The sequence below is a fragment of the Chaetodon trifascialis genome, chromosome 12 (genome assembly GCF_039877785.1).
Source record: "Chaetodon trifascialis isolate fChaTrf1 chromosome 12, fChaTrf1.hap1, whole genome shotgun sequence".
In the NCBI taxonomy this organism is placed as follows: Eukaryota; Metazoa; Chordata; class Actinopteri; order Chaetodontiformes; family Chaetodontidae; genus Chaetodon; species Chaetodon trifascialis.
In genome coordinates this window covers 10,558,247-10,582,980 of record NC_092067.1, presented here as the reverse complement: position 1 = coordinate 10,582,980, position 24,734 = coordinate 10,558,247, and the positions used below count along the sequence as shown (strand labels likewise).

Genomic DNA, 24,734 nt, shown 5'->3' with positions numbered 1-24,734 from the left:
CCTAGTGCCTACATTACCCACAATGCATTGCTGACAGCTCTGTCTAAGATTCCTGTGTGTTATACTACCCGAAGGTGCCCTCGAGCCTCGAGCCTCGAGCCTCAAGCAAAGATGAGGAAGGTGGTAACATCTTTCTAATTGCACACTTCCACATATTTTTCATTTTCAAGCTTGTAGTCTTCAAACCTAACTGATGTAAACTCAGGTAACATCACTTGAGGTAATTTAGTAAATTTCGCAAAGCCACAAAAGGCTCCATCTAGCTTTTTCACTCATGCAACAGTGCTACACAGTACAGGTGAATAAACTTTGAGTAGAAATGGTGGATTTGCCCTTTAACTGGGCAAAGAAACCAAGGAAAGCAATAAAAGAGCCATGTCGTGCAATCATTTATTTCTTTTTAAGGCATTTTGTGCTGACCAAGACTCAATTTCTATTGGATACATCTGAGTTAGAGGAAAAATGTATTCACTCTTTGGCTTTTGGTGAAAACTCAGTGTCTCTAAATTAGTCTCAGATGGTGAGTTGATCCACGCTCTGTCCCTTTGTTTGACCCTCTTGCTCACTGAGCTGTGCACTTCTGCGACCTAGTGGCTCTGGTGTTTAACTCTCAAGGTTTATGACACTGATAACCCCGTGCGTGCTCATGGTCATAAAGCAAACAACGACGCCCCACCCATGCACAACACCCACAGCATGATATGCTGGCCTTCATACCCATGCACAGACACACATGCAAGCATACATGTACACACACAATCAACATCTCTTGGCCAAACCTCTTAACACACTAAACTTGTATTAGTAGACAATGGCTCAAGACAGAATGGTGTCTGTTAGCTTGTTTTGGCTGAGTTATATCTTTTATCCAACTCATTGAAATGGAATCTAAATTGCCACATTCTGTTAAGAAACAGTGTCTCTCTTTGAGAGGTCTCCTTAGAATTGAGTCTTTCAGTAAGTTTGTAAGAATGGGGTCTTTTGAGTGGTGTAAACAAGAATAGGGGCTTTGAATGGATATAGCCTGTGAATGGTTAAATGGTGATGCAGGCAGTGTTTGAATGGGCTGGTCAGAATGGAGGCTTTGTACTTTTGGTCCACATCTCCTGAGATAAGGCGGACGAGGAGCCAGAGCTTTGTTGGTCTAGGTAAATGAGCGCTGGGCAAAGGGCTGGGAGCTGCAGTTCCTACATAACTACTGCAATACAACGTGGCATGACATAACTTCGCATGTATGACTTTATTTCTGTTTCTAGTCTCACAGTGTCAGAACTGGATCCCTTTCAGAGGTCAGACTAAGTCATACATTAGCAGGTTGGAGGTAGTGCTATTCAACCGGGAGGGGTCAGGTAATTGTCCTTTTAGGGGAGGGATAGGGGCAGCTGGGTGAGCAGGGAGGGTGGAGTAGAGTGCTACACTGTAGCTTTTGTCTACGGGGACGGTAACCTGAGGTTGCAATAGGAAGTCCTCACAGTTACTGAGTGACGTCCTCCAGGCTGTAGAGCACCTGCAGCCTAAAAGAGAGCGAGGGGCCTGCTGACAGGTGAAGTCAGGATGAGAAGGAAATCGTTACGGTGATACCTTTTGTAAAGCTGCATGGACCACGTGTTGCAGAAGAAGGGCAGTGAACAAGAAGAAGACTGGGACAGCGGGATGGGAGGAGAGGAGATGACGGATACAGGCTTCTTGATGGAGAAGGATGTTGATTTGGGCTCTGGGTTTTACATGGACTCAGAGCTGAGTTTAGCAGGACGGGTGAGTGTAGGCTCAGGGGAACATCCAGATACAGAGGAGCTGGACTGGTTTGTGAGGACAGAACACGGAGATTCTCTGTTTACAAGTCAGGAGCAAAGACAGGGGAGTCCTGGGGGAGATGGAGGGAGTCAAACTCAAGAGGAAGGTGAGATGGAGGTTGATTCGGGGTCAGTGGAGACCAGAGAAGCGGAGACAGGAGAAGAGGTGGATGATCACACTGAAGAGGAACAGATAGAGGGAGCATTGGATGTGTGTTTGTGGCCAGTGGAGGAGAGTGGAGGTCATGTACGCATCTCTCTGGAGGAGGTGCAAAGATACTACAGATTTTCTCGCTGCTGTCACTGGCTGTGTGGTAGGTGTCACATGTTTGATCATGCTTTATTACCTTGTTCGTGCACATATCACAAAATGACTATTCCTTTCTCACAGTCTTTCTTTCACCATTACTGTATTAACAGTTTTTGTTTATCTGGTTAGTTACCCCTGCATCATAATAACCACAGTTTGGTTCCATTATCGTTGAGTTCGCCTGGCCCTCCACATTTGCTCTTACATTGTGTTAGGATTGGAAAAACACTGTACTTCTGAGTTCATTTCCTGTGCAGTTTCACTTCTAAAATCTACTCGATACAGAGAAAGAAAACATAAACTCTGTAAATTTTTTTGCTGATCACAAACCATATTCCTATTTCTTTATTGCACGATTTAAGACCTGGCAGAGCAGCACACTTATTAATGTTAAACACATTAAATACTGCCTTTTTTTAACCCTCCTGTCAACCCTCACCCCTCTGCCTCCTCCCTGATATTATGGACTCATCTGTCACTGCTCAGCCCTTTTCAGTGCTTTACTTTGTCTGTGTCGCTCCTCCTCCATGACCATGACTGTAAGCCCCTTATCCCCATTTGTTGCCCTCCCCCCATATCTCTGTTTGTGGGTGTCCACCCTGCCCTTCTCCCCCCAACTCTGAACTGTCAGGTGTCTTGTGAGAGACCACCATAGGACAGGAAAGAAACATTGAGTGAAGGAGTTATTTTTAAATCATTAACAAGCTAATAAGCAGCTTGTTCCATAGATTGTAGATCTGTTTCATTCCTCTCTTTCTGGCCCAGTGAATCAGGGTTTCAGGCTTCAGCCCTAGTCCTCTTTAATCTGTGTCAGTAGTGGCAGGCAGTCCAGGTGTGTGACTCTGACCCACTAATGTTTGACTCGTCACCAACAAACGTGAGCGTGAGTGGACGCTAATCCCCATTGTTAAGCCTTTTAAAGAACATTAGCGCTTCAACCAGCCGGTGGTGTGTATGTGCTTGTTTATGTGTATGTGCGTAGGGACTGTTGGAACAATGGGATGTGTATTTTCTCATTAGCAGAGCTGCTTTGTCAGTAAACAGCAGAAAAAGCACTTTGATTCACCTATCGTATATTAGTTTGCATATCAGGGAAAGATCAGATTTTCATTTTAATGCAACATTAAAACGGAAATATCTGGTATCTTTTAATTATCCACCACGCAATACAATGCAAACAAATATGAGTAAAATAAACATCAAAAGCAATATGAGCCATTATTTTCAGTGAGCTTCATAATTCTTGTTTTCCTGTTGGGACAGTGTGGCCTGTATATGTACTTTTACACGTATTTCTCTGTCTTTTGTAAGATCTTTGTGACATCATCGATACGTATAGGTCTGAAATGAGTGGTTTCACTTTATGCTCTCTGTGGTGAGAAATGCTGTAGTATCTGAAACCGTCTCTTCTTCTCTCATTGTAATGGCCAGAGGGCCTGTTATTGATTGTATAGTATCCGTGAACGGTCGGTGGCAGCTTGGAAGGAAGTAATGAAACTACTAGGAAAAAAGGAGGAGAGATGGTGGAGGAAAAAGTGACTGAAACTCAGATCTTCCATGAGGGGATTTTTCAGTAACAGAATAGCCTTTTCCTGCAAACAAAGTGGGTTGGGGGTTTTGGCTTGATTTGATATGTGTGGGAGTTGCTGGGGGCAAGGTGTGGCTGGTTGAGAGAGGCTGGGTCAGAAAGAGGAAACTGATGGAGGTTTCTGTGTGAACTTGATTCCACGAGGAGTGTGTGAGTGCCTGTGAGCACTCTGCAGATGGATAGACAGTTGTAGCTTTGTGTCCTCAGGCAGTGAGTAGCCATTATCAACATGGCGACACTGCTTTACCAAGTTACAAACATCACACGTATGGTCATTTATCTGGTCTCATTTCCACTTGCCTGACTCCTGTTAAGTGTGCACACCTGTGCTTGAGGTAACATTAAAAGAAAGGGGAAAAGGAAGCGGCGTCTCAGATATCATCTGTAGATTTCAGCCAGTTGTCCCTAATCAATATCTGTTCAGTACAGATTTCAGAAATGGTTTTCAATCAACAGAAGAGAAGGCAGGTACTTTTCTTTAGGTCTGGTAAGAATAAGAGAGGCAAAACTGATTTGGTTCTAAGGTCAGATCATTTTCCCAAGACAAAAGTATTACAAAAACTGGCACAGTCCATGAGATGCGATCAGTAATGTTTACCCTCTATAGGTAAGCATTTCATTTATAATAGATGAACTAGTGCAACCTTTGCCATATCACAAACAAGAGCATTGCCAGTGGAGGAGCAGAGGAAAAAGCTGTGAGTGTAAATGAATTCCACCTCAAACTCTGTACCAGCCTCTGAGGTCTCCTGCTGTCCTGCAAGATTTAAAATGCCGCTTCAGTGAACAGCCGCATTTGTGATGTCAAAAACTTGGCAAAGGTGTTTTGATGTCACTGAGCTCAGTCCCCCAGTGCTCATCTCTTCTCCTCATGGTGATATCATAAAGTTAAAGGCCTGGTTTCTTCATCAGCTTCTTACAAGCCCGATTCCAAAAGAGTTGGGATGCTTATTCTGAATGTGATGCAGCAACACGTTTCAAACAAGTTGGCACAGCAGCTTAATTGCTGCTGGGACTGGGAAAGATGTGGAATGCTCCAAAAACACCTGTTTGGAACATTCCACAGGTAAACAGGTTCATTGGTAACAGGTGAGAGTATCATGATTGGGTCTGAAAGGGGCATCCTGGAAAGACTGTCGTTCACAAGTGAGGATGGAGAGAGGTTCACCACTTTGTGAACACATGATTGTATGAAGGAGATTACTACATGGACTCAGGAACACTTCATAAAACTGCTGTCAGTAAACACAGTTCTTTTGCAAGAGTCTGCATTCTGGTTTTATTTACGTTTCACACAGCTGTTAGATGCTATTTCCTGCTTTAGACGAAAGCCTCTTTGAAATGAATGTCATCTAAATTAATGTAATTATCAGCTGAGTCAGGTGATACGAAAAGGTGCCTCACAGCAAAGGAAGGATAAGAGAATTGTAGTGTACAAGAGTCAGTGGGCTTACACATGTAAAAACACCAGCATGGCCCTTTAAGTTCCCTGATGAACTCAAACCTTTGACCGATGTTGTTTTGATGCAACAGGCATGGCACCAGCTGGTCTCACAGGAAAAAGGTTTAAAGGAGGCAGGAGGCTGAAAATGCCAGACCAAGATGACACACTTGAATGAATCCTGTACTCAAACAGTGTGTGTGTGTGAGAGAGCAGGAGATAGGAAGTAAGCAGTGAATGTCAGTGTACTGATGCCCTCAGGCCAAGTCACCTGATAGGTCTCACCGCCAAACAAAGAGAAACAGCAAGCCTTCTTGGTTTGTTTAACCTGGAGTCAGAGGAGGGTTCAAAGTAAAGGGGCTGTGCTCGTAAAGAGGCAAACGGTCAGGATAGCATGCAGGACTAAGAGGAGAACGACATACATAATGATGATGGATATTTTTTGTGACACTCTGAGATGGACTGACTGTGAAGACAGACTAGGTGGATGAGTTTTGAGCCTGATGTCACGACTCATCACAGGGTAAGTATGATGCCACACAGGGAAAGTAGCTCGGACAGTGTGTATTCATTTACTATATCTTGTCAGTATAGTTCTAGATATTCTCGTTCATTTAGGGCCGTGTGTGGGTCTTCGGTCTTTTTTTTTAACATTCAAATTCAACAATCAGACAAAAGAAGTTAGAGTCTCCACTTGTTGCCTTTATACTGACTCTTAAAGCTCTGTAGGAGGAGCAAAAGCCCACTGAATTCCCACCTTTCTCAGCATGAGGGGGTTAGAAATGTCTTTGTGCTGTACGCAAGGGGACTGTTTCTCATGGCAGTTAAAAATGAAAATGCATGGGGAACATTTTTGACTGCTTGTCCTAAATGTTTTTTCAAGCGTCTTTTAATCAATAACAGTTTTGAGCTTTATAAATAATAAAACAAGATACTATTTTCGATCCAGAAAGACATCGACCTGTATTGAGCTGCTCGTTTCCCAGCGTGACAGTGATGTGGTGCTTCTGTCTGGTTTGCCTCAGGAAGACAGGGCAAACAAAGTCAGACTAAGATGAAAAGTCAACATTACCCTTGACTGCCACTTTGATCTTCGAGCTTTTCTGGTCCCTAGATGCTCCTCCTTGTCATATATATGAAGTGCAGTATCAATATAAAGTTTTGTGGATGGTAGATTTTAAGATCGCAGAACTGCAGCTCTCTGGCTCTGTGTGCTAGAATTGCTTTTTTGTCGAAAATGGAAAAGTAATAAAGAGCTGAAGAGATCAGAGCTTCGTGTTTTTCTTCACTCTGAACTACATCCAGACCGTCCTGAGATGTGTCCTCTTAACTTTAATGACACAGGCGCCTACAGAGCCCAATATGGCTGGAACTAGGTATAAAATATGCACCTATCTTTAAACATCCACTTGGCAGAGGTACCAAGGAACTGAGCAATTATTTTCCAGGTTCTGAGACTCACCAGTGTGGAGCTGCCCTCACAGAAAACATCTTAACACAAATGTTTGCAGATCAGAATGCCTCAAGGATTGATACTGAAAATGACTTTACCTCTCAGGAGTTTCTCACAGACCTGATTTCCCTCCGGCGTCTCGGTATGACGTCTGCTTTTAAAACAGATAACACGAGGCTGTTAGTAAAACGTGTGGCTGATTTTGTTTGTTCTAGGAAGGATGAATATCAAGTATAGATGCCACAAATGTAAACAGACACATTCTCACACCAGCAGTGAATCTGAAACCATATTCCACTTGTAAAATGTAAAATAATAGGACATGTACCTTTTTAGGTTATGTAAACATGGAGGGTGTGTGAGAGCTAAACAGTAACATTATAGTCCTGCAGCAGAAGAGCTGCACTTTGCCAGTTTTTCTGTATTGATCTGTTTTGCCCTTTGCTGCACACCTCTCATGTTCAAGCTGAGCTGTGGCCAGTTTTCATTCAACGAGTAGTATTGAAAGTTCCTTGAATGCAAATCAATGCATTCGCTGGATATCATAGAGACACTGTATACGTTTAATGCGAATGCAGGAGGCCTAGCAGCTGGCACACACAGCTGTGACTCAGTGTAACAGACTTCTCTTATGCACTCATTGTGTCAGAGTAAATATGCATATTTGTGGTTGTCTTATCACTCGGACCACAATGGAAATATCGTGTCTTTTCCTGTATTCACATTACTGTTACAATATCCAGCATATAATGACACACTGTACATAAGGTAAAGAGCCGTCTGGCCAAAAAGTCGCTGGCTAGACCAGTTTCTGCCCAACCTCCAGTTTGATCCCTGGTATAGCAAGAATCTCCATCTCCTACTGAGGTGATGAACCTTAAATCTGATTATTTTAATCCTAATGAACAGAACAGATCTGTGGGGATCCAACAGCAGGTCTCCAGTGGCACAGTGATCAGCATTAACCTTAATGTGCTTGAAATGTTACAGCCATAGTTGTATTTTTTTGGAAGTCATAATCCTGTCTCTCTATAATGTGTATGTAAAATCAGCTCTTTATGTTGCCTATAAATGCAACATGGAACCAATGTTTTAAACATGGCAATTAGAGAAACTTCATAATCGAACAGACTTGAGAAATTACCTCCGGGCTTCCTCCAAACTGCACATCTTCAGCTCTGATGTTACATTTGCATTTCTCTCTTTTCTTCAGATGAGATCATGCAGTTGGACAGCAGCCCCCTTCGTGCCGCTGACATCACCCCTGACCTCAAGAGGCAGTTTGCCTTCCTCTCAGGTGAGGCTGTGTTTCTATTTCCTCATGACTGGCAAACACAATCAGACTAAGATAAAAAGCCAGTATTTCTCTTTACTGTTGACATACCGGTCTATGTTTGAAACCAGGATAGTGTCCATCACTGTGAGACACTCCCTTTTCCTCATTCTTTCAGTTTCCACTTGTTTTTCTTCATGCCTTGAGCTGCTTTTCATTGAAGTACAGCATCATGATTCAGTGTTGTGAATGCAGCTGTAGAGGCTCTCATTTAGTTCTGAGACGACAGAATTCATATTTTGCATGCAGAAGAATGACAGCTCTCGTACCATAGAAAAGTAATGAAGAGCTGAGGAGGCCAGAGCTTCATGTTTCTCATGGCTGTAAGGTCTGTCTGTCTGTCTGTCTGTCTGTCTGTCTGTCTGTCTGTCTGTCTGTCTGTCTGTCTGTCTGTCTGTCTGTCTGTCTGTCTGTCTGTCTGTCTATTTGGGCATTTGGGGATTTGTGTTTCTATTTTTTCCTGAGCGCCACTTTTGCCTCAGTTCGTCTGCCGTCTGTCAGTTCATCTCTTCATTAGCACACGGCCAATCGTCTGTCTTATCTCTGCTGTCCTGGGAATCGTTTGTATTTTAACGACTCCACTTGATATTTGCACAGTTGATGTGAGCTATTTTCTCCTGGCAGCTATAATTTGCCATTCAAATGTCACCTCTCTCCTTCCTCTTCTCTGTCTGTGATGTTTTGGTCCAGACAGACCGCCTTGTTGTACTGTTACCTTATTTGTATTTCCCCTCCTGCCTCCACCTCATGATAAACATCATGTTTTCACCCCCACAAATGTTATTTTTTTGTCATAATTGTGACATATATGCACCACAGTGCTGTGAAAGCTGCCCGCTCTGTGTGTCAGGGGTCACCTTGTGGCTGCAGCAGAGTCGGGAACCATTTCACAGACAAAGATCCGAGCAGACGTTGAAACCATGACCATGCACTTGCTGTTGCTATAGCGATGAGAGAAGAAAAGGCAGACAGATTGATATTCAAGTCACATGCGCTGACGGAGCAGCTGTTCATGGGTGTGTGTGTGTGTGTGTGTGTGTGTGTGTGTGTGTGTGTGTGTGAGAGAGAGAGATATTGATGTCAACACCAATCACTGTGTGCAAACATGGCAGAAGTGATGTGTTTCATCTCTTTTTCTCTCGTCATTTTTTTATTTCACTTTCTTTACATGTGTAATAGTTGTGTAATCCATCATGGAGTCTAAAACACCTTCTGCCAACAGTTTCAGTTCTTTCACATGAAATACTTGCTGTATTTGTGTTTTTCTCTGTGCTCTTCTCACTGGTTTGAGGTGGGCGGAGCTCTGTCAGGAAAAAGGCACTGTCACAAACTTCTGTGCACCAATCAGGGTTTAGCAGTGTTTAAATCTGAATGATGGCCGTTGTGAGGCCACCGCTGGTCAAATCTGATCAAATAACGGCCGCAGAGTCCAGAGGAAGCAGATCAGCTGAGTTTTGTGAAAAGCTCATAAAGTTTAAATTGATTATTGAGGATGTTTTTCCAAAGCTTACCTCTGTTGCTTGTCTAGTCATGAATTAAAGCGTGATCCTTGTCATTGAAACCACAGGCTTCAGTGTATTTATGGTAGGATGGGTGTGTGAGATAATGAGGCAGTTTTCCTGAACATTTATTTTTAAATGAACTGTTGGCACTTGCAACGTGCCTTATTTTCCCATTTTTCTATACATTGACACATCTTTTCCTAAATCCTCCATCCTAAAATAAGCAATTTATCTGGATTGGAAAATTACATTTAAGTCAAAGCACTTGCTTTTTTGTTTGTTTGGCTGTTTTAAAATGGAGGGTTATGAGACTATATCATCTGTTATGATGGATGTTGCAGGGGAGTTTTTGTACAGCCTCCAGTCATGGCAGACACAGCTTTAACATTAGTGCCTCCGTGTGGCCACAGCTTCCTCACTGGAACACATCACAAAGCATTTTCCTCGTCAGCTTGACTGACAGACTGACAGCATGAAAGCTATTATTACTTTATCTCCCCAAGGAGATATACACAAAGCATTCTTACATAACTCCTGTATATTCATGTCAAAAGTATCAGTGCCTCCTCTTTTCTTCTGTTTTCTAGGAGGTAGAGGAGATAATGGCAGCCCCATCATTGTTTTCCCTGAATTCCCTGCTTTTGGAGAGATCACGGATAGAGAGTTTCATAACGTGCTGACCTACCTGACTAGCGTGCCCAGGTAAACTCCCCTTTACATACAAATACACGCACACACTCAACACGCACTTTTTTAGTACCACCCACTTTGAGAACTTTTCTGCTTGTTGATGACATGCAAGTGAACTGAAAGCATATGGATTTGGGAATGGATGTAACAAAGTGAGAGAGGCGGTAGAGAGGAAAATTTAGTCTGTGATGATGATTTCCCCCCACTGTGTATGAGGACTGCCAGTAGGTGGCAGTGGATACTTAAACACAGTCACTCTGTGAAGATGCAGGCTGCAGAGGGTTTGTGCAGTGGGTGAGACAGTCAGTGTATTGCATAAATATCTGTAAGCGAACAGTGATTCCTTTATTATTAAGATGGCAAATTAATAACCCCGGGTCTTTATCAGCCTTCTGCAGATTGTCTTTGTACACATGGATAGACCACATGAGACAAGAGGGGGAGGGGAAATAGTTGAAACCATCCCTTTCTCCAACTATTCCTCTAGAAAACCATCTCCTGTCCCGTTTTCTGAGCAGTTTCTTTCTTTCCTCGACACTGTCCTCACCATTTAGCCTTGTTGTTTCTTGATTTAGCTCTCCCCCTGGCAGTCCCACCCTTCCTTTATCTTGCATGGACTGGCAAGTGCATAAAAATAGAAACTACAGTGATTCTGACTGTTCGAATGTGAATAATGCATGCAGCAGCTGAGCAGAGCTGTGCTCTGTGTGTGATGAATTCACATGAACACCTGTCCACACAGGCATGTGTCTGCATGAAGGCTTGTAGACTGTTAAAGAATTTGCCAGTCTCGTCTTTTTCAGAGATTTATTCAGTTTTAATCAGCGAGTCCAGCCTATTTCTGCATTCCAAGATGTATTTCTACTTCAATCAGGATTTCACTTTTTAAAATGTAAATTGTGTTACAATTCAACTTCTGGGCAATAACAATATTTCTTTCCAAGTCCAACTGACAGGTCGATATCATTTGCATCAATTATGAGTGTCTAAATTTACCTCCTTCATGGTCACTGAAGAAGGGTCATCCACAGGGGTGACACAGCGCTGAGCCTCAAGCTGTAGTGAATACAAAAGCAGATGGCTCGAGCCACCTGAGGGACCGACACCCCCGACAGCACACACAGCCCACAGCCAGGAGCAAATGTCCTACAACTGTATTATGACCTTGAACAGCTGCTGCCAAACTTGAAACAAAAACCTTTGGATCAATATTAATGGCAGACATCATTTCTAATGTTATTCCTATCATACATGTGTACATGTTTGTTATCATATTATATATTAACTGTAAATGCTTCTTTTTGTTAAAGCCAAGGCTGACTGCTTAAATGTGTTTCATTTCAGTTTTGTCACATGGTTTTCTGGATCCTAATTAATTTAGGTTTAGCTTCTACAACATATAAGCACACTCAGTAAATGAATTAATAGTTATGTCCTTTGTCAGACCATGCTCCCATCTCTCTGCCTTCTCCCTGTTTATCTCTCCGTGGCTTTGCATGCATTCATGGATCTAGTTTGGATAATTGGTTTTATGTTAAAGAGATAGAGTTGACACTAAGATCCCGGAATCGAAACAAACGCACCCTTGGCTGCTTAATCTGTTCTTAATTTAAAATACCAATGGCCTGACATTCAAGCAGTCACTTTCTCTGCTCTGTTCAGTGCGACAGAGGAGGGGGGAGGGTGTAGCAGTACGTGTGTTGCTATGTCTGCATATGCATTCATGCAGCAAATTTCCCTCATCACTGCATTGCTATTAGGCAGAGCTTTTACACAAGTCACAGCTTAACAGTTCGTCCGGAGAAATCCAATTATTATGAGGACACTCGTGCATGTGCAGCAGCAACATGCAAGTTCTATGAATTAAACCATTTACATACGAGACTGTGTCTGTTTACAATACAATATGTTAACTATACAAAGTATAGATGATTTATAATGTTCATGTGTCTGTTTACATTTTTGTTTCTAACCAAAATTCTAAATTGTTATTTATATTTTAATATATATAGGGTGTAGTTCCCTTAAAATACATTTACATTTAGACACTGAAAATGTGCCATGCCATAGCTTCATTTACACCCATAGTCCCAATATACAGGATATGACTTAAAATATATGTATTATATATTATTATTACTATTATTATTATTAGATGCTACTGGGACACAAGCAGAAAGTAGTCATCTGATACACACAGCACACAGTTTGGGCCATTTCATCGTCTTCCTCCTCTGCCTCGGGTGCTGTATTTTCATCATAAACTGCCCTCTCATCTCAGCAGCTGTAAATGTCTTAGAGGCAGAAAAAGTTACCACTCCCCCCCACCTCCTCCTCTTCCTCCTCCTCCTCTCCTGCAGCTGAGATGTAAAGCAGTTTGTGCTTTGAAAGCCCGAGTGGCTTTGAGAGTCTGTGTGGATGATTGAGCGCAGAGCTGAGAAGTGGGGATGATGGAGGACGAGAATAGGAAAAGATGAAAGGAGAGGGAAAGTGCAGAAAAAAGGGATGAGGAGTACCACTCTGAATGTAGATGATACAGTGAGAGAAAGTAGAGAGGCACCATGAATAAACATTCTGTATTGAAATGAAACCCTCATGCTTACAGTGGCACCCTAGCCTGTCCCCTCCCCTGACATCTGTAAAGCTCTGCTGACTGGCCGCTAGAGCTGCTCATCACTCTGCAGCCCTCTTGTGATAGGCTAGTGTCTCTGCAGCTCCCAGTGTCTCATTGGATGGCTGATAGATGCAGCGCAGGGGGGACAGGCTGGATGCTGTGACTGTCTAAAACATTTGGCTTCCTCTCCTTCAACCAGCACAGCATACTTGGATCCGCCTCTGAGACACATCCTCATCTCCCGAGCTTTATTTTGCCTTTATTTTCAGGACTGCTCTTTTAACCTGCTGCCACCCCGTTTGTTTATTTAGTAGTTCCAGAATGGTGGACATGAAAGCAAACACTTGAGGATTACTTGGATATTTCTGCATGACACACATTGTTGGGGTGCTCATGTGCACCTATGTTGTAGGGGAATCATGTTTTCATGTATGTATATGGGAGCCTGGCGGTCAATGATCATTGGTGGAGTGTAAACCAAACAGCTTTCCTCTTTCCTGGGACCAGAGAGGACAGCAGTGGAAGGAGGGGGGGTGCAGGGAGAGATCTGGGGGGCTGGAGGCCAAGAAATCTGGAGGTGCTTCACGGCTTCTCCTTTTATGGACTGCACCAGCTGTCTAAGAAGATAAAGAGCAGTGTAACAAAGCAGCGAGCTGTGAACAGGCATTAGACTCTCTGCTGTCTCACTGTGCACACGGCGATCGAAAACAACATGTATGTTTTTGTGCTTTTGCCTCTGTGAGCTCTTGTGTTTACTGAGGGCTTTTCTGTTCCTAAAAGTGCCTATAAGCAGTCATTACACTGTCGTACAGACATTGCCTGTGGCCGTCCAGACAACTCTGCAGTGTCTGATTTCATATTTTCTGTCAGTGAGAGCTAAAAGTTGAGCCCCTGTCACTTGCTTCACTTTGTTGTGAAATCAAGCTCTGCTCACCTCATCTAGCTTGGTAGAATAGATCATTGTTAAATTTGTGAACATGTGTTCCAGTTTGTCTTCGACTGATGTGGGTTTCATCCTGGTCATCGATCGCCGGCAAGACCGATGGGCAGCCGTCAAGGGGACCCTGCTTCGCATTGCAGTGAGTTTGTCTTTGTGTGTGTGTTTGACCATGCGCTTACTTTCTGTCTGCATTGTCTAGTGTTTTGAGAAGGGGTTTGTCAGGCCACAGAGAGGTGGTCAGAGCGTCCACATCTCTGTCCCACAGCTCCACCACTGATATCACTACCACCCTGTGGGGGAGGTTAATATGAGCCAACCCCGTCCTTGAACTCTCTCCCATCACCATCACAGCCTGCCATGTGTTTCCATAGCTACAGGGACAAATAAACAGCCACATGCCAAAAAAAAAAAAAAAAAAATGGGGAGATGATGTTTCTTTTGTTCACTCATTCATTTTAATGCCTCATTCATCACCTCTGCATGACATTATTTACTTCTGAAAAATGGATTTGCACATCACAAATGGCCAAAAGGGAATTTAGATACTGAGTCTGCTTAATTAACAGATAAATGATACTCGCCAGGTTAAAGGGCACGCTGTGTTTCAGGAGGTTCATTTGGCAGTGGAATCAGTTGCTGAATGCTTCTGCAGGAAGCAAAACAGTTATCACCACTTTCACTGCTGCTTAATTGTTTATTACACCCTGTTTTTTAGATGGAGAACTGATTCAGTGGTGGAGCACTAAAAGTAATCAGGGTTCTGCTCTTTTTCATTCATTTTAGCTGTTCTGGTTTTCTCTTCTTGGAACTGAAATGCTTATCTTCTCATCTGTGCTTTATGTTTTCTGTAGGGGGGTGTGAAAGCTTGGGGGAGAATCACCCCCATCACACGATCCTTCAGCATATTGCTTTTTGGGGGCTAAAACAATAAACATTTAGTACCATGATTCCCAGCCAGTGCAGTGCAGACATGTTTATTGCTGTCAAAACACAGGAAACAGAGGGTTTGTATTTTTCAGACATGTTGCATATTAAAAAGTAATTTAATGTCAAGGTTCTACATAAAATAGCAATGTTTTGGGTCATTTAGATCCTCACAGCATCATGAAGGCAGCAAAGCAATACCTCAATGCAGAGAGCGATATAAGATGAAGTATCTGAGAGAGAGAATGAGATGAATATCACCACCCGTGGTCTCGAGAGACGTGGGGGACCACATCGCTCATTTCAAATTAAATCAAGCCTTATTAATCCCACAAGGGGGACTTTTACAGGCTGACAGGTTGGTAATAGGAGGCATTCACTCGTGCCTGCAATAATGTCCTGTTTGGGATGATTCAGCCAGGCTGCTAAATGGATGATGATGGTGATGATGAAAGCTGGCTCTCTTCAAGCTGCTGCTGTATATTTGTAGTGGAGGGTAGTTCATGAGCTACAGCAGGTTGCAGTCAGAGCGTACACTGATGTATTCACTCAGCGAGGTTATTCAGTCTCTATGTCTGTGTGTGAGAGAGGAGAAGTGAGGATATTGAATGTTTACACTGTCAAACGACAGCTTTTGTCTTATTGTGTGTCTGTGTGTATAAGCTCACTTGTGTATACATTTGCTCATGTGAATGTAGATCAGTGTGTTTCAAGGAAACGCATGGCTGAACATGTGTGTTATAGACTGGTCCTAATTAAGTCTGCAGAGTAACTGTCAGTCCCTAAAGCATACCCCCCTGGCTTGTCATTTATCTGGCTTCTTTGAGGCTTTGAGTGTGTGTGTGTGTGTGTGTGTGTGTGTGTGTGTGTGTGTGTGTGTGTGTGTGTGTGTGTGTGTGTGTGTCTACTTTTATCTCTCAGCCTATCAATGACAAAGAACAGAGGACAAGTAGACCATGACCATGACTGCCAGTGACAACAGATCCAAGCGGCACGGTTGAACGCTTCGAAGCTGCATTATACATTTAAAGGTTAAGGTCGGGTGTATTCTGTAGTGTTGCAACTGTCAACAAAGCCCATGAAAACACCAGAAACAACAATGCCTCAGTGCATCTCTCAATATTTTCTGACTTCTCTACCCATCTGGGAACTGTAGTTTTTAGCATACTTTGCACATATACTCAAATCGCTGAAACAAGGTATCAGCCGGGGACGATTTTCAGCTGCAAATTTGGTGTACTAGTGAGGATTTATGACACCAGGATGGCGTATGTGGGACTGACTCAAAATAGACTGCAGCACCTACATTCATCATAATGAAGGAATACATCACCCAACAGTTTGACTCATTCATGTGTTTTTAATACTTTATGGACATTGACAGAGCTGTGTGGCACAGAGGAATAAGATATATCATGCTTTGGCTATACATGGACTTCTTGTTGGCAGGATCAGGATCAGTTTTTAATTTTTTCTATGGATTTATTGACAATTAAAAAAAGTATAGATTCTTGCCAGACATCCTTTGGGAAAGCAGTTTTTGAAAGTGCTGCCCAACATGTTTAAACCCTTTAACCATAAATACACAGAATATAATAAAGTCAGCAGTATGTCCCACAATACCTTTAATTTCTCCAGATGGTGAGGGACCATTTCCACACTGCTCCTTCTGGTTTTGGCAGGTCAGAAAGGACAAACACTGAACTGATTTATTAATTCCATTAACAGTGCCTGTCCCGAGTGGTTTCTATTACCGATGTATTCACTGTCATTTCTGCTTAGACCAGCATTCCCCAACTCACTCGGGAAGGGCCGCCAATCCGGCAAACCGTCCATTTAGGTCATTAGCTGATTAAAGTTGCATTAACAATTGCATTGCCTCAGGAGGGGAGATCAGTGTCCACCCTCATCATCCAGCTGCTTTCACTGCAGCGCTTAGTCTGTCCGTGAGGGTCAGTCATGACATTTTAATTGGCATTTTATTGGTTCTATTGGCTGAGCTGAGTGTGTGGTAGCGATAGCATAATACCTTAGATTTTAGCAGGATAATCTGACAACATCTTTTCTTTTCTTTTCTTTTCTTTTCTTTTCTTTTCTTTTCTTTTCTTTTCTTTTCTGTCTGGAAAACCTTTCCTTGTGCATCATTCCATACTAACAAATGCATAAAAATGATGCCAGTTTAAGTCTCCATTGTGCCGAGTGAAGAATACATGTGACAACACACACGTGTGAGTTGGTGGCGACTCTTTCTACCTCATTATTCATTCAGAAGTATCTCAGAGGACATGAAGATTAATGTCCCTGCCGCAGGACGGTGGCCGACACCCCCCACATGTTTCCCATTCTCTTCTCTACACACTCCACATACATGCCTGAGCCATGCGAAAGCATCACATGGTACGCAGAGGGGCAGACAAAGGGAAGGAGAAATATAGGAGATGCAGGCTGCCAGCAGACAGAACAGAGCATGTCGTGCTCAAGTGTGATTTATAATTGACTGGAGGAGGGTGGAGGAGCATCCTGCCTCCTCTGTTGCACAAATGACAGTCAACTGACATCAACTCTCTCGTTTCAGGGCTCCTTCCCAGGGAACCTCCAGCTGGTCCTGGTTCTGAGGCCCACCACCCTCCTGCAGCGTACGCTCTCTGACATCCTCTTCAAATTCAACAAGGATGAGTTCAAGATGAAGGTGCCGGTGCGTACAGTCACTCTTACCTCTGGAAACACCATGTCAATGGTTCATATATCCAATTCAACTTATTGAAGAAAGAAAATTTCAACACAATGCTCTTAAAATGCTAGATAATAGAATTACTATGGAACAATATGTTTGTAACTGTTTCAGGTGATCATGCTGAGCTCAATAACTGAGCTGCACTCCTACATCGACCGCACCCAGCTGACCCAGGAACTTGGGGGAACTCAGGAGTACTGCCATGAGAAGTGGATCTCTCACCGCACTGTATGTACGCTGTATACACCACCTCAGGGGTTAGCATGTCCACAGAACACTCTGCCATTCAAGGCAGTTTATGAGCAAGATATACAAATACATACAGTGAAATAAGTCCATGTAAAAGCTAAAGACAAATAAGAGAAAGTTCTAAGTTCAATATGAGATACTCAAACTACCTCTTTGCTGGCTGTGTCTTACATACATGTCAACATAGTGCAATATAAGATAATAAATGGTAATGACATAATCAAAACATGGCCATTACTCTAGGGCGAAACCCACCATTAAAAGTGTTTAATTTAGTAGAATCCAGAAAAGCACAACAGCAATAAAATGTGCAGCCAATAAAAACTGACTTAGACTCACCACGAGCGTGCAAGCTGACAGGCTTTGCTGTGTCTCGTGTGCATCAGGCTATCGAAGGCTTTGCATTGATGGTAAAGAAAACAGCACAGACCCTGCAGTCGTTTGGGACTGAGCTGGCTGAAACTGAACTCCCCAATGAAATCCAGGCTACAACCATCCTGCTGAGCACACACACCAACAAGAAAGACAAAATGAAGGTAACACCATTAACACACACGTACATAATGTCTCTGCATATCTCTGTCTATAGTCTATCAGGAGTGTATATTAGTGATGCATTTGGATATCACTCTGTGTTTGTGTGTGTGTGTGTGTGTGTGTGTGTGTGTGTGTGTGTGTGTGTGTGTGTGTGTGTGTGTGTGTGTAGGAGGATCTGCTGGTGGCTCTAGGTCAGGGCAGCAGGCTGCTGGAGAGCATCAATGAGCCCGTAGTGAGAGACCCCGACCACAACATGAACCAGGATGAACTGGAGAACCTGGCTACAGTGCAAAGGTGAGGACCACTACAGTTGACGGAGCTGCACGATGGCTTCTAAAAACCAGCCTCCGTGCTCTTTTTCTCCAGAAGAAAAAACAATCATTAGCATAAGCAGATGGAAGTGATAATGTTTCAGCTGTTTAACACATCTGCTCTCTCATTTCTCACCATCAGCTCAGGTTCCAACCGTTATACATTAGCACATATCCTCAAAGGAGAATGATTAAGGTTACAATGACACACTCTTTGGTTTACTGTTGACACTTAAATAATGAGGTGTCAAAAAGTACACATAGTGGCACTGTCACTGTTCAGAAACTGAATATAAAGCGTGAATTATTAAAATAGACAGCTGATTATGAATAGTCATGTAATTTATTGCGTTAATTGATAATTAGTGACACCATTAAGCAAATGTACAAAACTTTTTCAATTTACAGCCTCTTAGTGTTTTGTTAAAACATACTGTACTCTGATGATTTGTGATGGGTATTTGACATTATTACTTCTTATATTTTAAGTATTTAAACAAACTGATTCATATTGTAGACCTCCTCTACCTCTAACCATTGCATAACTAGACACTTAAGATACACGTTACCATTTTATGGTATGTTCAGTATCAGCTCTGGACTAAAGATATAGTTCTATAACTGTTGTTTATCTCATTTAACTGCCTGTCATGTAACATAGACTAAAGCCAGCAGACTTTTTTGGTTGTTGTTGCCGGTGGCAGGTGATTTGTTCAGGGCTAATAGTTGGCAAGGCAGTGTGCTTTGAGGTCAGTCAGTGCAGTATTTTAAGCAACACTGCGGGCACTGATTCCTGTGTCAACAGGCATTAGCTCTACATAACGTGCATACATGCAAACACACAGAAAAACTATCAAAATGTATCAGGCATCATCCCCACTACATTTTCTGCTCTGTTCATTTCTCTTCACTCTCTCCATCTCTTGCTGCTCCAACGTCTTCCTCTGCTCCTCTTTCAGACTGCTGTCTCAGCTGGACGAGACGGAAAGGGCTTTTGATGAGTTCTGGGTGAGGCATCAGACCAAACTGGAGCAGTGTCTCCAGCTGCGCCACTTTGAGCACAACTACAGAGAGGTGAGCTGGAGCCTGTTAGCTCAGGTGAAATCATCCTTACCTGAGTCCACATCCCTTTTTAAGCTCAGAAATTGACTGTGGTACCTCTGCTGCAGGTGAGGGCTCTGCTGGATCAAGTGTCTGAGAAACTGGCGACCTTCTCCGAGGTGGGGATCAGCCCAGCCCACGCTGACCATATCTTCTGTGAACTCACCACCTATGAGGAGAAAGTCTGTGTAAGTGATACCCAAGCCCTCACAATTAAAGCTTCATCTAACCGTGGTGTGAATAAATGAATAATATCTTTGTAATGTGAGTTTGTTGTAATATAATTCTTGATTGCTTCTGAATAATAATTCATAGTACTCTTATTCTTAATGAAACTATGCTAGTGTATCGCTCTTCCAAAGCTGCACAATACATCAAGCACTTTTTAATCCTGATCTGGATCCAGATCTGCATCAAAAGACAAATTTCAATCAGGTTTGATTTTCCTGGCGGTGGCCATGATTTTGGGGTAATACTTAAATCCTGTATTGAAATATTCAGGCTTTGTGCAAGGAGAAATGACATCATGGCTCTTTGGATCATGGATCGTTACAGCATGCCTATGTATCATGTTGCTGTGAAGCGCCACCTATTGGCAAAAACTGTTAATCACTCCACACTGGCCCACAGGAGGTGCTGAACAGAGCCTTGTCGTTGGCCCGTGAGGGTGATGAGCTGATCCAGAACTCCCACTACGCCGAGGACTCCATTCAGCCCAAATGTAGTGAGATCAGAGCAATCAGTGAGAATGTGAGCAGCAACCTGAGAGCCAAGAAGGACCACCTCCTCAAAGCCATGGAGCTGCACCACTGTTTGGAGAGGGTAAGGAGACACACACACACAAACACACACACCCAGTTTACTTGCCTTGTCTTGCTTCTTGATATTTTATTGATTCTTCCTCCCCCGCTGTCCTCCTCAGGCTTCTAAGTGGGTTGATGATGGCATATACCTGCTGGCGTCTCAGCCAGTAGACAAGTGTCAGTCACATGAGGGGGCGGAGTTAGCCCTACAGGAGCTGGAGAGTTATCTGGACAGTGCGGCCCAGAACCAACTGACAGACCTCAATACCATCTGGAGAGAATATGAGGCAGTGCTCAACCAGCAGTTAAGGGTAAGACTCACATCAATGAGCTGACAGGAAAATGACTTCAATAAGCATTTGGTATTACAGTACATGTCGGGTATTGACGCTCCTTTGGTAACTTCCTGAATATCAGGACCAAGTGGAGAAGGTGTTCCAGAAGCAGACGTCCATGCAGGAGATGTTTGACAAGAGGAGGGTCAGCCTGAAGAAGCTAGCAGCCAAACAGACCAGGCCGGTGCAGCCTGTAGCCCCCAGACCTGAAGCCTTCATCAAATCCCCTCTCAGTTCACCTGGTCAGTCCCTACACATCCACACCTGAACCATTTATTACGCACAATGCAGAGCCTATTCAGACTCTTCTAGAGGCTTTCATGCTCTTCATTCTTTGCACGGTGCTGATATTATTCACATTATGTGTAGCCCTCAAAGGTACATTATCAAGCTCCACATTTAGACTCCATTTTCAGTAGCCCTTGAATGTGTGGTGGAGTGGATGGATAATATGACTCATTTGTAGTTTATACTGTACCTTTCCTGTCACCCATTTTGGAAAGGTACATTTTAGGAAAATATTCATTGTAGACATAAGAATCCAGCGATTATATGTAAGAGGTACAAGTACTGAGGTACTTGTGAATTTAGAAATGTTAGTGATCTCTTAGCATCCATAAAACTCACACTCGTGGATGGATTGTGGTTTGTATCTTATGGTTTTAAAAGAAACTCTTCGATTCACTTCATATTATATTAATATTTTGTTGCTCAACAAATTGTTCAAAATATGAAGGTGTGTTTACAGAATTATTTAATGTAAAAACACGTGACAATAGCAGCATCAATCAACATCATCAAAAAGACAAACAGTATGTTACAGGTGCCTAATCAGTCATTAAGGTCTAGATCGATTACATTGCCATTATCTATACGAACAGAAAAATTTGAGAAAAAATAAGATGCCTCAAATATAATGCAGCCACAACTTGGATAGATAACCCATCTGCACTGACATCAGTGGGAGGGTGCAGCAGGTCAACATCCTGACTCTCCTTCCTCTCCCCTGCCACAGCACACCGAGCACAGCAGGAGAAAAGCTGCCCAGAGACAGACTCTGGGAACAACTGTGACAAAGTGAGTGGAGCTTACATACTGCTCTCTAAAGTTTGTATTTGTATGTTGTGCATCACACTGATCCAGTGATTTTCCCCCCAGGAAAACGGCCAACTGCACAACGGAGACAGTAACAGCAGACATGCCTCTCTGTCAGAGGAGGAGGAGAACCTGGCGGTGCTCAGGAGGTGAGGGATCAGCCGCCACTCTTTCGCCTGTAATCAAATTACACGGCAGATGGACTCTGTGAAAACAGTTCTCTCGTTATCTCTGGAGCTGTGAGTCTTTTTTCCTGAGTGTGCCAGAGTGTCCCCCAAATCCTTCATTTGACTCTGCGTCTGTCTGCAGGCACGTTATGAACGAGCTTCTAGAGACTGAGAGAGCCTACGTGGAGGAGCTGCTCTGCGTCCTGCAGGTGTTTGCTCACACCACCAAGTGTTTGTTCTTCTCTGGCTTTCACTTGTGTCTCAAGTTTCACGTGTCGTTTTTGTGTGTTCGCAGGGATATGCTTCTGAGATGGATAATCCAGCAATGCTTCACCTCATCCCTGCTCCTTTGCAGAACAAGAAGGAGGTTCTGTTCGGCAACATGCCGGAAATCTACCACTTCCACAGGAGGTGAAGGAGCGCCATCTGCCTGTCGTTCATGATATAAATGCATGTGACTTTACATGATGTTAGCCTCACTGGAGCCCTTCCAGTTGGGAAACATGATGCAGTGCCAAATAGACTGCCCACATGCAAGAAATTAGTCAATATATAGGGTAATATAGTAACAGTTAATAGCTCCCTGTGTGTTTGTATTATAGGTGTAGTAAATGCATCATGACTTTCCCTCACCGCATGCAGCTGAAGCCCTTTTTTTCTACCCCTCCGAACAGCCTGAATCCACCACTGCTTAGCCATCAAAGCCAATTAGCACTTTATTCAAATGCCTGTATCTTTTCTCTCATTCTTCATCATCTTCCACTCTTCCATCAGTAACACGATTTTGTCATTTCCAGGACGTTTCTGAGGGAGCTGGAGCAGTACACCGACTGCCCAGAGTTGGTTGGAAGGTGTTTTCTACAGAGGGTGAGTGAAATATGAGATTTTCAGCACAGAGTTGTGAATTCATCCATGCTGATGAAGAGGTTCCTTGAATACAAATGGCTTTCGCTGCCTTCCTCCAGATGACGGACCTGCAGATCTATGAGAAGTATTGCCACAACAAGCCCCGCTCTGAAAGCCTTTGGAGGCAGTGCTCAGACTGCGCCTTCTTCCAGGTGAACAGACAGTCAGCACCTTTAAGTTTTTACATAATATTTTTTATTGTGTTTTATTTGACACAATTCTTTTTTTATTTCCATCAGGAGTGTCAGAAAAAGCTGGAGCATAAGCTGGGTTTAGATTCCTACCTGCTGAAGCCTGTTCAGAGGATTACCAAATATCAGCTGCTACTGAAGGTACGGTGCTATCAAGTGAATCATCTGCAATGTTAGGCTGTCTTCTCAGCGGGGTTTCTGTTCTTCTGTCATTATTAAGAGCTGCATGTTTATCGTGTTTTTCTGACTGCAGGAAATGCTGAAGTACAGTAAGAGCTGTGACGGCGCTGATGACCTGCAGGAGGCACTGACCTCTATCTTAGGCATCCTCAAGGCTGTCAATGACTCCATGCACCTCATCGCCATTACAGGATATGAGGTAGGACACTGAAGATGATGCAGGGTTTGTACAAAGTCTTGAAAGTTTGGAAAATGCATAATTTTAAGTGTGCTTTCTTTTCTCCCAGGTTAGGAATATGCTTGAATTTGAATATACTCCTTTAAAAATGCTTGATTTTCAAAATAATCTGATGTTTCATTTGCACAATCACTCATGTAAAACAAAAATATTTTAATGTTTAATATATCTTTTAATATTATTTCTAAACAGGTCACATATGAATTAAAAAAACTGATAAAATGAAACCAAATTTTCAGCATTAAATCTGCTGTAGAGCTGCAATAAATGCGAGAATTTGGTACTTTTCTAGTTTGGGATTTAGTTAGTGTTGGTTGAATGAAACAAGACATTTGAAGACATCATCATATTTTCTGACATTTTTTTGCTAAAATTATTAATAGATTGATCCAGAAAATCACTGGTAATGAAAATCATTTTAGTTGCAGCCCTTATCTGCTGTATAGGTTTAAATAGACTGAGAGGTGGAGATCCAGAAAGCTGTATTTCTTTGGAATTGCACATAATTCATGAAGTTTGGATGAGGATAAAGGAGGACATGAGGAGGTTCTGTGCAAAATTCAGCATCCGTTTTAAAAGACAGTCTTAATATTTTATTAGGAGGGACGGTCACATATAGTCAAGGCAGATGCTTCCATGAAAACGCAGACACATCATTTAGAGGACAGACACACTGGTCAGAACACAGACTGTCCAGATGAACACAGATGAGACAGAACCCAGAGACATTCAATGGAGCCAAAATTGAGTTTCAATATCAAATTATGGTCTCTATGCAATATTATAGAACGCGTGGAGTGGATCAGCTCTATCTGTCTTTAACTCTCTCCTCTCAGGGTAATCTGAGCGAGCTGGGTAAGCTGCTCATGCAGGGGTCGTTCAGCGTGTGGACAGAGCACAAGAAAGGTCATGCAAAGGTTAAGGATCTGGCCCGTTTCAAGCCCATGCAGAGGCACCTGTTCCTCCACGAGAAGGCCCTGCTCTTCTGCAAGAGGAGGGAGGAGAACGGAGAGGGCTACGAGAAAGCTCCCTCATACAGCTTCAAGCATTCTCTGAATGTGAGCACTTCTGCAGCTGCAACACTGAGAATGTTGCTGCATTTGTCTCTTTAACCGCCATCCGGTTGTATGTAAACAATGTTATGCATTATTACCTTGCCTTGCTTTGTAACAGATGAGTGCAGTCGGCATTACTGAGAATGCAAAGGGAGACAACAAGAAGTTTGAAATCTGGTGCAATTCCAGAGAAGAAGTCTATATTGTTCAGGTACATTCACACATAAAAATGTGGATTTTCTTT

The 24,734-nt window shown here is 42.9% G+C and overlaps 1 protein-coding gene across 9 annotated transcripts in view; it reads left to right on the top strand.

The window, feature by feature from the left end:
* The window catches only part of mcf2lb (mcf.2 cell line derived transforming sequence-like b), a 37,141-nt gene that overhangs the window by 6,924 nt on the left and 5,483 nt on the right, over window positions 1-24,734 (top strand). For 8 of the 9 annotated variants that reach the window (XM_070975495.1, XM_070975493.1, XM_070975496.1 and 5 more), the window contains exons 2-23: window positions 7,799-7,882; window positions 10,008-10,122; window positions 13,713-13,803; window positions 17,164-17,283; window positions 17,434-17,550; window positions 17,958-18,107; window positions 18,278-18,402; window positions 19,379-19,493; window positions 19,589-19,708; window positions 20,151-20,342; window positions 20,443-20,634; window positions 20,741-20,900; window positions 21,674-21,735; window positions 21,817-21,902; window positions 22,063-22,129; window positions 22,216-22,331; window positions 22,718-22,787; window positions 22,886-22,978; window positions 23,066-23,158; window positions 23,271-23,396; window positions 24,272-24,493; window positions 24,609-24,701. In XM_070975495.1, coding sequence (XP_070831596.1) covers window positions 7,799-7,882; window positions 10,008-10,122; window positions 13,713-13,803; window positions 17,164-17,283; window positions 17,434-17,550; window positions 17,958-18,107; window positions 18,278-18,402; window positions 19,379-19,493; window positions 19,589-19,708; window positions 20,151-20,342; window positions 20,443-20,634; window positions 20,741-20,900; window positions 21,674-21,735; window positions 21,817-21,902; window positions 22,063-22,129; window positions 22,216-22,331; window positions 22,718-22,787; window positions 22,886-22,978; window positions 23,066-23,158; window positions 23,271-23,396; window positions 24,272-24,493; window positions 24,609-24,701 — 2,609 coding nt within the window. Of the gene's footprint in view, window positions 1-7,798; window positions 7,883-10,007; window positions 10,123-12,892; window positions 13,439-13,712; window positions 13,804-17,163; window positions 17,284-17,433; window positions 17,551-17,957; window positions 18,108-18,277; window positions 18,403-19,378; window positions 19,494-19,588; window positions 19,709-20,150; window positions 20,343-20,442; window positions 20,635-20,740; window positions 20,901-21,673; window positions 21,736-21,816; window positions 21,903-22,062; window positions 22,130-22,215; window positions 22,332-22,717; window positions 22,788-22,885; window positions 22,979-23,065; window positions 23,159-23,270; window positions 23,397-24,271; window positions 24,494-24,608; window positions 24,702-24,734 lie in introns of those variants that run through there. The other variant, XM_070975498.1, reaches the window with a different exon arrangement.